The sequence below is a fragment of the Heterocephalus glaber genome, unplaced genomic scaffold (genome assembly GCF_053883595.1).
Source record: "Heterocephalus glaber isolate CG9 unplaced genomic scaffold, H.glaber_assembly_v1.0 deba00001523, whole genome shotgun sequence".
In the NCBI taxonomy this organism is placed as follows: Eukaryota; Metazoa; Chordata; class Mammalia; order Rodentia; family Bathyergidae; genus Heterocephalus; species Heterocephalus glaber.
The window spans coordinates 23,758,692-23,771,617 of record NW_028258327.1 but is presented as its reverse complement, the minus strand read 5'-3'; the positions used below and the strand labels follow the sequence as shown (position 1 = coordinate 23,771,617).

General features: G+C 35.7%; 1 protein-coding gene across 9 annotated transcripts in view; it reads left to right on the top strand.

Moving 5' to 3' along the window:
- Cyb5r4 (cytochrome b5 reductase 4) overlaps positions 1 to 12,249 on the top strand; it is a 94,333-nt gene extending 82,084 nt beyond the window's left edge. For 4 of the 9 annotated variants that reach the window (XR_002388014.2, XR_015441560.1, XR_002388013.2 and 1 more), the window contains 4 exons: positions 5,923 to 6,087; positions 7,255 to 7,441; positions 7,714 to 7,821; positions 11,524 to 12,249. Coding sequence is in view for 4 of the 9 variants with exons in the window: in XM_021240737.2 (XP_021096396.2) it covers positions 5,923 to 6,087; positions 7,255 to 7,441; positions 11,524 to 11,535 (364 nt within the window). In the remaining 5 variants the exon portion in view is untranslated. Of the gene's footprint in view, positions 1 to 1,343; positions 1,425 to 5,922; positions 6,090 to 7,254; positions 7,442 to 7,713; positions 7,822 to 11,523 lie in introns of those variants that run through there. The other 5 variants (XM_087188080.1, XM_004860252.3, XM_021240738.2 and 2 more) reach the window with 4 other exon arrangements.
- Positions 12,250 to 12,926: the final 677 nt, after the last annotated feature.

The window sequence follows — 12,926 nt, the reverse complement described above, 5'->3', positions numbered from 1 at the left end:
AAAAGAGTCCAGAACCATCAACTAAAATAAGATAATTTAAGTAAGCATATGCAACAACTTCCCCTGAAAGTGTTGAAAATAGTAAGAAACTCAATAATAAATTTCTTTTACAAGAATGAATCGGACATGCTATCAGACTTTCAAAGCATTTTTATAATCATTAAAAGCGAGAATTCAGGGCTTTATAAGTTGCACAAAGTATCTGAAGTAAAAACAATAGTCTGATGTAAGTAAAATCCTAGTCCTTTTTATAGTTAAAGCCCTTAGGAACTTATCTGTCAAAGGGGTTCCCAGTTCTTCTAAATGCTTTCTGAATATCTATAATAAGGTAATGCAGTGACCTTTTCTATTTTTTTTTTTAGTCTCTGTTACCTCCCATCATCCTCCCTGTTCTCTTTTAATACATTATTTTCACAAAGGCTAACCTGAACTCATTTATCCCTACTGAATAGTTACTGTTATTTACCTACTTAAAGCATAAATTTAAGAGTATTTGCTATATTTTGGTAACTGTATGGCAATTTAAAGAATGACTTAACGAAATACTAGTTCTTAGGTTTCCATGAATTTTTTACACTCAGAAGCTTTTATTAAGCCTAAAACCTAAATTCAAGTTTCCATTGTACTCATTCTTAAGCTTTATAACTGGAGACTATTCAAAATTACCTTGCTCTATGGGCTTGCCTTTTTTATCTTCCAAAAAAATAATGACATCTTTCCTGTTTATTTCATTAAGAAATGTGAGGTTTGAAGAAGAAAATGTAAATGCTTTGAGAACTGTGAAGCCTTTGCTCAGATGTTTGGGTTGTGGTTACAGAGGATCTCTAAATGTGTGGTTTCTATCTCAACTGTTAGAGCTCCTATTTCCCCAAACATTAATTCCAGCACTTTGGGAGGTTGAAGCACTAGTATTGAAAGTTGGAGTCCAGCCTGGATAACTTAGCAACTTAGCGAGACTGTCTCAAAATTTAAAAATGAAAAAAGGCTAAAACTATTGCTCAGCACAGAGGCACTATGTTCAATCTTCACTGCCAATAAATAAATAAATATATATATTTAGACAATGGTAGACTTTTTAAGCGAGGTTTTAAAAAATATATTTCTGGTAGGTTTTTGACAGAAGTATTATTTAAGATATATCTCCTAAAGAGACATTTATAAAATTTTAAAAGAAACTTACTATTTTAATGAATAGACATTGTAATTTCAATTTATTAATAGGAGTAAAATATAATTTACAAATTGACAGGTAAAAAGGAATGTGTTGACAGCTTCTGAACATAAAGTGTCTTAAAGCTGTGTGTGTGTTTTGTTTTGATCTATGTAATTGGGTTTGATGACAGTACATAGGCTGGAGTATTGAGGATGAGGAAAGACCCCTTTTTTTTCACTTCTGGATGCCTGGCTCTAACAGCACTCACCAGGTGAGTGGTACTTTCCAGCTTGCTGAGAGAAGTGATTCTGGCCTGCCTTTAATCTTCCCTCTTCTGCTCCTTCTCTTTCTCCTCTTGGTCACTTGTGCTTGTTTATTTGTGTTCCCTCCCTCCTCCACTTTCTTTTTCCTTTTTCTGGAGACTTAGCATTCCTTGCTTGAGGTGCTAGATGGACATTGTTTGATTTAGGATCTCTGCAGACTCCTGGCCTTTTTTGAGTGAGGTTAGTTCAAGCACTCGCTAGAAAGAAAAAGGCCCTGCTTACACAGATGGCTTTAGAACACTGTCAAGAATTGTGCCATAGACTGCGGCTTTAAGTGGGAATAGGAGAACCCTAGCCTTAAAGGCTTATAGATGAGTGGGTAATGCTCTTCAGTCAAATCGTAATTGTTATTAAATTATTACTGAATTATGCATATATAAATTCTCTGAAATTTTATAGTTAAAACACTGAAACACTCTTTAGAATTAGATCTCATCCTTTCACTCAGTCTTGGTGGTGGAGTTCTGAAGTATATCAGTAATGGTGGTGGGGGAGCCTCCTTCTGGGTGCTGGGACTGGCTCACCTTCTCTGTCCTAGGAGAGTGGAATCGTATATCAGTAATTATAGAAGCTATGTCTTCAGAGGAACATATGATATGTCATGGAGGTCTAGGGATAAGAAAGGGTAATTGTATTTTTGTGAGAATGGGGATATCAGAGCTGCGTGGAAGAAAGGGCTTTGAGCTGGGCTTTGGGGAACAAATTGGCATTTTTGTGAATAGGAAAAGAAGTGTTGGTAGTACACAAGTAACACAAGGGTCAGAATGTTGTAGTATTTCAGTGACAGAGCAGAGTTCAGTTTTGTCCTTAGTACTTTTCATTAGATAAAGTAGGAAAAGCTAGGTAAGCCAAGTACTGTGAGATGTTAATCTGAGCGCAATGCGGAATCACTGCAGTTTTTTAAACAAAGAAGTTGGAAGGTTGGATCTGCGTTTTTAGGAAAACTAATACGGCAGTGCAGTATCAGACAGATTATGGTGAAGACTATTAAGAGTGGTATTTTAGATAGAAAGTAAGGGCCCAATTTAGCATGGTAGCAGTAAAAATGAGGAAGCAGGGTAGGTCTGTGAACAATATGAAGGAGGTAGATATTGGAAGCTGAATGGCTAAAGCAGAAGGAGGGGGAAATGAGTTGCTGGATATGCAGGATCTGCATATGATTTAGAATGAATAGATTTGTATTTCAAGACTTTTATCTGAGATCACTGTAGGTCTACTTTAAAACAAAAAAAATTTTTTTTTTTTTTTTTTTTGGTACTGGGGATCGAACTCAGGACCTTGAGCTTGGTGAGGCAGGCACCAGAACCACTGGGCTAACAAGCGATTTATTTTCATTGGCATTTGAGAACACAGAGGCATTTAGCAGAAGGTCTCTTACCCCCTCTTCCCCCATGACTTTTTTTCTTTTTTTGGCATTTTATGGTTTTCTGAATTTATTTTTGGGTAACCTTCTCAAGAGTCCTAGTCTTTTCTGGCTCTTTTGAAATCATAGGGCAGAGAGGAATTTCAGGATGTTTATTGATATGCTCTTTCCATCACACTCAGTGCTGTAATTATTTCAGACAGTAAGTTGCCCTTTGTTCAGAAAATTCCAAGAGAAGATCTATATCTTGATATAAGAAATCCTTCATTAAGGAATTCTTTATTTTAACTTAGATTTATTCTTGCTCCAGTTTAAGCTATTTTCTCATCCAGTGAAGGTGATATGCAGGATAGCAGCCTCTTTGCAATATCCTTAAATTGTATTCATGCCATCTCTTCACTTTTTCCATGAGGTACCTAAAATTGTAACCAAGGAACCATTATGTGAATAAATACAAAATGCATAGGAAATGTATACCATTTATATAAAGATCCTAGTTACTTACCATGCACCTAGTAGATGCCTGCAGAAAGTAGGTCATTGATTAGACATTTTTTTAAAAAAAAAGCATCTCAGCAAATAAAAATTGTGAATAGGTACTTATTACAGATTACATAGATTTCAGCATTAATGTATATATCTCATTTTATTCCAGTGGTACACTCATTAAAAATAGAGCCATAGGAGACCACTGTTCTCTTGTAATGTAACCGTGCACCGTCTTTATCCCAATATGTATATATAATTAGAAATTTCTTAGACAGTAGCTCTACAACTGCTTTGGGACTCCTCTTGTTATGCTAATGAAAAACTATAAATCTTCTTTCCAGAAAAATGTACTTATTAATTCACATTTATGTATGTAATTTCATATATGAAAGCACATAATCTTATTTTTCCAAGTACAATTTTAAATTTTAGCCAGTATGGCTTCTTTGTAAATAAATTCCTTTATTCCCTCAACAAATTTATTTTTTGTGCTCTTTTGTTGAGCCAGGCCTGTATAGACTATTGAACAAGATAAATAAGAACTATCCCCTTATGGAGCAGTAAGGAAATACCACATGCTGTACTTTTCTAGTATTTCTGCTGCCTAAGCAAGCACACATTCTGTGATTTTCTAACATTATTCAAATTTTAAGGACTAGGAAGAAAAAAGTTAGTGAAAGAAAGTACTGGTTGACTATCACTTATCCAAAATGCTTGTGACCAGAAGCGTTAGATTTTGGAGGTTTGGAAATATTTGCATAGACTTTACTGTGGAGCATCTCTAATCTGAAAATCTGAAATCTGAAATGCTCCACAACCCAGAACTTTTCGAGCATTGACATGATGCTCAAAAAGTTTCAAATTTTGAAGCACTTCTGATTTCAGATTTTCAGATTAGGGATGCTCAACCTGTATTTGGGAAAGCTGTTCTCTATAGAGTAGATTAATACTAATACTAAATCGGAACCTCAAAGGTAGAAATAAAGCATAGTTCTGCAGGTATTCTGAATTTAAAATCAGGAAATATTACAATTGCAGGAAATTACATAGTTTTCCTCCCTTCTTCCACAAGTAGATCTCTAAGACTTAAGAGGCTGTGCAGAGCCAGGATAGTTCTCTAGACCTGGTTGGTGTTCTTAGTTGGTCTATGCCAGTTTTAGGGAAACTTAACCCAGCTGAGGCACAGTGATATGAAGGCAGACACATTTTCTTTTTGTGTTTTTATTTGGTTCCCTTGTCCTTTCAAACAAGCAGCTGTTCACATCAACTCTTTCTTAAGATTTAAATTAGTGGATAACCAATATTTACAATACTGCTCTTCAGGAAATATCTCAGTTATTCACTAGAACATGCAGAAATGTGTTTGATTTGATGCTGCTGAAAATGGTAATAATTTTGTTTGCTAAAATGGAGCAAACAGAACAGGTGCAACAGAATTGTGAATTTATTATAGCTTTTCAGTAGCAGTTTACTTAATAGTTTACTAAGCCTGTGGGAAGATATAGTCTGTAATTACATTATGAGATTTAGATTGATATTCTTTCCCATATTAATTTTGTACACTTTCTTCAGCCAGTTTTATTCATAGTATTTGAGTGTTCCTGTGTGTTGACCACTAGGCACAAGCAGACATGATTCCTGCTCTCATTGGGTCTGTAGTCTGATGAGGAAGTTAGACAATAAAATAATCATTATAGAACTACATACTTACAACCTGAAATAAATGCCATGAAGAAAAGGAAAATATTTCTATAATATGTGTAATTAAGGACCCTAGACTAGTGGGGCTGCAGCACCTCCCTGTGGACATGATGTTTGAACTAAGAACAGATGAGTGGAGGGTAGTAGAAGCATTACAGAAAGAAGATAAAGAATGGGCAGTGCAATGGCAATAAAGATTGAGAAAAGCAAAGAATTAGGCACTACGACTTGGTAATACATTGGATATGGGTGGTGAGGCACAGCAAGATTCCCAGGATAAATCCTAGATTTCTGGCTTGTGTGATCTAGTGGACTGTGGTGCTGAACTCTGTGTGAACACAGAGTTAACATCAGGTAGGCAGAAGGGAGAGCACAATTGAGGCTGTTGGTCTTGGAGACAGCAACAGCAAGCAAATAGGCTTCTTAGTCAAATTGGTTGTAAGGGTTTGGAATTGGAGATTTTTGAGCCAGACATTAAAATACATGTCACTGAAAATTACTCTTTACTGTGATTTATACAAGCAGATTATTAGTAGAAATGTGAATTTCTCTGAGATCCCTTGAAATTCTCTTTCAGTGAGTTCAATAAAAAATACTGAATTGGGCCAGGGATTTAGGTCGGTGTTTCTGGTACCTGCCTCACAAGCACAAGGTCCCAAGTTCGATCCCTGGTACCAAAAAAAAAAAAAAAAAAAAAAGTACTGAATTACTTTCCTTGTCTATAGCAAAAGCTATTCCTTAGTTAATGTGTTTACCTGTATGCCAGGGATTTTCTGGCAAATGTGTCAGTTTTGATATATTAAATTGTTCTTTGGGGGAGGTGTTTCATTGAACTTGAAACATGCTAATAATATGTCTAAAATAATAGTCTTTTAAAATTTTTCTTTGCCTAGATTTGATGTTGAATATGTTCTCTCAGCACCAACATCTGAATGGAATAGCAAGCAGGGACACATTTCACCAGCTCTTCTTTCTGGATTTCTGAAACGAAGTTTTGAAAAATCCAGAGTCCTTCTCTGCATTTGTGGACCAACGCCATTTATAGAACAAGGAATAATGTGAGTAGTACTGTGATAGGAAACAATCCACTATACCCTGAAATGAGGATCTTCAATAAAAGTGGTTCATTTATCTCTTGGGTCTTCCTGATCATATGAACTTATACTTTAATAATCTGTTAACAAAGTTTTAAATCTTTATACAGGTAAAGGGTTGGAGGCCAGGATTATGCATAGTGTTAAGATAGGGACTCAATAGCCACATACAGCCAGCAGTCAGTGTTCTCTGCCAATGACTGGCAGTATGGACAGTCATAAGATTGGTGCCACAATCTTATTTGGGACATTAAGCTGAACCTCTTCCACCAGAGCTTGATAATATAAATAGTAATTAATAAGCAGTGTTAGTCTCATTGTAGCTTTCAATCTTCTTTTTTTGCAACTGGGTAAAAATCAGTAAATAATAAAAACAGTGATTCAAAACCAGGCAACAAGATATAAAGGAAAGTAAGTAAGGCAAGACTAACAGTTGAGCCCTGGATAATGAAAAACTCAATAGTAGTGGCTACTGTACCTGAAATTCACCTTGATATGATTTAACTCTAAAATGACACTTTAGAATATTTGTTTGAATACAGCCGTTATTGAAGTACTAGATGTTTTTAAAATATTATTGTCTTAAATTTCGTATTTTATCTTGTTAGTATGAAACTGAACCTAACAATTCCTAGATTTAGCTTGCTGTTTTATTTTTAATTATAAAAAGATTGACCCTAATCAAAAAATAGAAGAATTTAATTTTTTATGAAGAAAAAAGCTAAGAACTACATTGTCTTCTACAGTGTGACACTGCTTTCTTAGAAGTAATGTATCTCAATGAGTACTTTGTAGATTGCAGTATAATAATACTTTTATATGATTAAAATCATAAACCTTTCAGCATTGAAAGACTAGCTGAGGAGGAATCTCTTTTGGAAGCATCAGTATTACTAGATTTTTTTTTTCTTCTATGAATGATGGGCTTCTAAGCTGGTACTGTCTTAATTCATTGTAGTTCCCTGGAAGTTATAGTACTCTCCTTGTATACTGGCACCTCAGTATCTGTGCACTCAGTAGTCTGCAAGGTGTGGTGGCACACATCTGTAATCCCAGCACTTGGGAGGCTGAGCCAGAAGGATCATGAGTTTGAGAACCCCTGCTCAGCACTCCCATCCCTCCACTCTACAGCAGGGCAGGTGCTCCCCAGGAGCCTGTGGAGCTTACAGCTGTATCCCCAGCAGTTTGCCAGGCTTGGTGCTACCAGTGTGGACATGGATGTCACTGGGACAGCTGGTCCCACTGCTTGACCCCCCTAGCTTGCTGCCTGCCCCCCTGCTCTGGACCAGTTTCCATTATACCTTCCTCCCAGACCCAGGTGAGCCACATTGAGTTTATGTCTTTTTTTTTTTTTTTTTTTTAATGAAAATGAGCTGTTTCACAGACACTGATACCTGTGTTTGGAAAACATAGCACACAAGCAAGGATACAGCCTCAGTGGCAAAAATTTTCTCATGTCAGAGACTAAGAACCCTTAGTCATTTATGTCATCCCTTCTCCACATAGAAGATACTAAAAAGTTACAATTAATGATCTCTTTATCTTGATAAGCCACTAATAAGCCAAAATGTCTGTCATTGTCAACTGCAGCGTTTCCAACCAGTTCTGTCACTACAAGATGCCGCCCCTGTTTGCCAAGGTTGAGGGCAAAGGAAATGGAATCAAGGCAGTAATAGTCAACATGGTGGACTTGCAGAGGTACTTAATTGGCTTCCAATATATCCCACAAAATATAGTACTTTGATTGTGATCTGGGAGCACAGATGCAGTTTGAGATAAAGGATGATTGACCGTTACATTGCCAGTGGATCTTATGATGCAAATCACCTGGAAGACATGTTAGATGTATTCATTTACAAATTGGTTCTCTGTTCTAGTGTGAGAACCCTAAAAACAGATCTGCATGTGAATCCAAAGAAGCAAAAAATGGGTAATTCTTATAAAGCCTGTGAGTATCAAGGCATGCTTGACAAAAAAATTCACCTGAAAATAGTGACAGTGGTACAGGAAAAAAAGAAAAATAGAAAGGGCAAAGACAAGGAAAATGGCTCCATATCCAGCAGTGAAGACATCACCACCACCTCCGTCACTACCAAATGAAATCAGTCCTCCACTGCTATGGAAGAAGAAGAGGAGGATGATAGGAGGAGGATACAATTGAAGCTCAAAGGTACAGAATGGATGAAGTAAATCAATGACCTTGCAAAAGCCTGGCACTCAGTGATGATTTGGAAAGAACCATAGAAGAGTGTGTGAATATCCTGTTTGATTTTGTTAAGGAAAAGAGAGAATACGACATTATTGGATCATCTGACAAATTGTTGCTCAAGCAGAAAGGCTAGATGTAAAAGCCATGGACTTTTGTTCTAACTGAAGTTCTTTTTAATATTAGAGAACAAATTAAGAAATATAAGCGCCATTTCCTAAGATTCTATCACAATAACCACAAAGCTTAGTGGTCCTTCTTCATGGTTTGGAGTGTGTGGTAGCAAAGCATCAAGCTCAGCTCCTCTCCACAATCCCACATATCTTGAAGGAGATGAATGATCCAATCCATTTGGAAGAGGAGATCATCACAAGGTGGTCAGAAGAGGCATCTAAGAAGAATGTTTCAAAAGAACTTGCCAAAGAGATTCATGTCACAGCAGAACCATTTATAAAATGGTTGAAGGAAAGGAAGAATCTTCTGATAGTGGTGAAGAAGATGAAGATGAGAACATTGAGTTGATAGATTAACAGATTGCCAGTGTACCAAAAGTTGAAACTGAAGTTTCACATTAAGGATGATGACATTAATGTTGATGCCATTTAAAAGGATGGGTGCAACTTACATAGATTAAAAGTGTAAACTGCGAATTTTTCTCCATTATCAGCCAGAAGTGCAGCACATATGTCCAAAAGCTAAATTGGCTTAACATCATGCTGTGCTTTATACCTAAAAGAAGGTAGTCATGACCTTATTATTTTTTTATTTTTTTAATCAACTTTAATCTGTATAGCTCTTTTCTCAGTTTTGCCTCTGAGCTAATTTTTTGGGGGGAGGTAACGGGGATCGAACTTGGGACCTTGCACTTGCAGTGCAGGCGGTGGTACCACTGAGCTAAACCCCAGCCCCTGAGCTAACTTTTTAATGTTGTGCTAGCTGATTTACCCAGGAAGGAATGTCATTAATCATTATGTAGGGATTCCTGGTATTACCCTTGAACGGGCTGCATAGAGTTGTCTTTTGAGGTGTAACTTGTTTCAAATCAGTACTTGAAATTCATAGCATCTACATTGTGAATTTTAGTTTGGAACTCATATCTTTGATTTCCTTGTCCTTACCATCTTGATGGATATAATATGTCTTTCTTAAATTGAAAATTACATGGATTTCTTATGGTATCATTTTATTGTTTTTCTGTAAAAAGACTTGTTCTCTAACATACTTGTTCCTAGGGCCTTAAGTTAATCTCAAGTAATCTAGAAATGATTTAAAGTATATGGAAGAATGCATAATGTTCTGCCCTTTTATATAAAGAACTGGATCATGGGTGGGCCTAGACCCACTCCTCAGTGTTGAGAAACAAATATATAGTCACTGCAAAAATACTCTCCATAGGGCCGGGGATTTAGCTCAGTGGTTCCACCACTTGCCTTGCCAAGCACAAGGTCCCAAATTCAATCCCTGGTACCAAAAAAAAACAAAAACAAAAAAACTTTCCATATTTGGTGAACATCTGGCAATTTGTATGATATAGTAACAGAGGAAAACTCAGAAGCATGTTTTTTAAAAAATAGGTAAGAGTCAGAAGCTTATTTTTTAAAAAACACAATAATGATCCTTTGATCCACTGTCTAAATAGACCTTGAGCTTTGCAAGTCTACAACTGTCTAGTGGTGGAAACTGATACACATACTAGTAAGTAAAATATGACTCAGTTCATAAGTACTCCTAGTAGGATAAAATCCAGATGTTAAGGAAATTCAGAGAGAGACAAATTACTTTTACCTAGGGGTGTGTGTATTGGAAAGACAGGAACAGTGGGGTCAGGAAAGACCTATTGAAAGATGACTAAAATGTTACCAGTTAGAAGAGATAGAAAGAGGTAGTACAGGCAGTGAGAAAGAAGGAACAAATGCATTAAGGATAGAAGTATTCAAAAGACTACACAGGCTTGGCTAGAATGCAGCCCCTTTCCCGTGGAGACAGTGCATAGCTGGAAAGATAGGATGGGCTCAGATAGTCAGAGGCTTGACTGTTGCATCAGAACTTTTGTACTCTACTGGCCCTTTGGATGAATATGTGTGTGCTCTAAAAAAGTGTCATTTGGGGTTTTAATCCCATCCCTACCATGTATAATCATCTTACAGTAACTTGCTGGGTGTCCTAGGGTCAGCTGCTTAACCTTTCTAAGTATTAGTGCACTTACCTGTAAACAGGAATAAGTAATAATACTTACACATATGAAATGCTTAGGACAGTGACTACATGTATTATTATAGTAAGTACTAAATAAATGGTTATTATTTCAGCAGCATTTTAAACAGAGTGACTTCTGAGGTTTCAGTCTCACTTTATACTATTTCCCAAGTTGAATTGTATTTCAGCTGTACTGTATATATGCTTTTCTGTCCAGTGAGAGAATGAAAATAAAATGCTAGGGGAATTAATTCCTCAATTTGAAACTGATGAATAAAGGGGAAGAATACAGTAAAACATTTGTTCTGCCTTTTCTGTATGAGCCATACTACTAGATAACCACATAATAAATGAGTGGACCTTTGTCTACATAGAATTTCTTAGCTGATTAAAGAAGAAAGAATAATAGAAATAGAATGTTACCAGTTTTAGTCCCTAGTGAACTAATGGGCCTATATTTGCATCATCAATGATTCCTAGCATCCAGCAAGAGAAGTAATCATGTATTGTGTGCCACTGGCTGGAAGAACACAACCTATGAAATAGTCTTGCCAAAAAGAATTAAATCTCTATCTGATCAAGCTTCTAGATTCAGTTATTAAATTATGGGAATTAAGTGGACATAGGAGCATGTTATTAAGGAATCCCACAGAGATGCAGCAAAATGAGGACTGTAGGAGACTTAACAGATAAAAATCTGATCTTTTTCCCAGTGTATAAATTACAGAACACAAATAGTTGAGAATGAGGAAATATCTTGTAGATTGAAATATACTTAAAAGACTCAGCCTACTACAATAAGTAAATTGTACAAATTTGAACACTGACTAGATATTCGATGATTTTAAGAATTCTCAGATTTTTAGAAGTGATCAATGTGAGTTTTTTAAATATATATGAAATGGAGAAAATGGAAGATACAGTGATATGATGGTAAATCTTGATCTTATTTACTTTCAAACATTTCCCCTACAAATCATGTGTTTTTTGTTTTTCAGGTTGCTGCATGATCTTTACTTTTCCAAAGACGAGATCCACAGTTTTACAGCATAATGAAGAACTGTCGTTTTCCTTTATTCAGCTAGTTTCCTTTATTCACCTAAATTTGTGATTGCTTAGAAATTTTTAAGAGAAAATTTTTGTATGTATTACAATGTTAACTACAATCCAGTCTTTACTTTCTTAAATGAAATCAAATATTCTGTGAGTACAGGTAACTTGTTGGCTTTATTTTGTACCATAACTTATTTTACTACTAATATTTGACCTGGAAAAACAATCATAATAAGTAACAAATACATAAAATATTCTTTGTTATGAATTACAGATTTCCTTATTATTGAAATTGTATCACTGTTTTAAAATAAGCAGCTATGTTGTATGACATGATAAAGAAAATGATCACTTTGATCACATTTCTATGCTATAAATTATTAGCAATACAGATTAAATTTTACATTGCACTTTTAACTCAGGAAATGATCATTTATGTCCTTGTTATTGTTAAGACATGGAATGCTGTAACTTATTGAATTATCCAGATAATTTTGTGTATACATTTGGCATTGAATCAGTAGAATAAAATTATTCTATTATTATACTATTATTAAGTACTTTTTAATCCTTGTGGTAAAAATGTGGCTGAATGCAACAATATTGGGCCAATGACTTAAAAAGAGAATTTTAAAAGGTACTAATAAAAGATATTGGAGACATTTCATACATGCTGTTGTTTTGGACTAGGTCTGTTAGAGAGCTTAAAAGAAACTTGACAGCTTTTTTTTATGCTTTTTTTTGTTTTCATTAAGTTCATTGGTACATTTTAGGTATACAATACAGTTACATTCATCATTGGGATCTTGTACCTGTACATGATGTATCTTGGTTCTTATTTTTTCCCCATTCCCATGCCCTCCCTATTTACAGAGACTTTGTTTCCATTTTTTCATTTTCTCATATTTATTCCTTTCCCTTCTTTCCTTTCCCCTATCCCTCCCACTTCCCCTACCCCTTTAGATTTTTTCTTCCTATTTCACATATCAATTTTGATCCTTTTTGATTTTTTGATCTTTTTGATTTTTTGATCTTTTTGATTCTTAGTCAAAACCAAAGGCATCAAGAAAGAGAATGAAAGTGTAGCATGGCCTAAAATCATTTGGTGCTTTGGAATAAATCAAATTTTAATTCTTTTTCAGCCCATCCAAAACACCTGGGAAAGGAAAACTATTCAGTCTTAAATTTAGATTCTTTCCCTGGCTGGCTGCTCTCCCCACAGCTGGCTGTTCAGCAGGGAGCCCTCCTAGGCTTTGGTGTGTTGGGCAGCTTACTTTCTCCCATTGCTGCTGTGACAACCTTCACATCCTTTCACAGACTGGGATTCAGCAAAAGGTGTAAGCAAAGT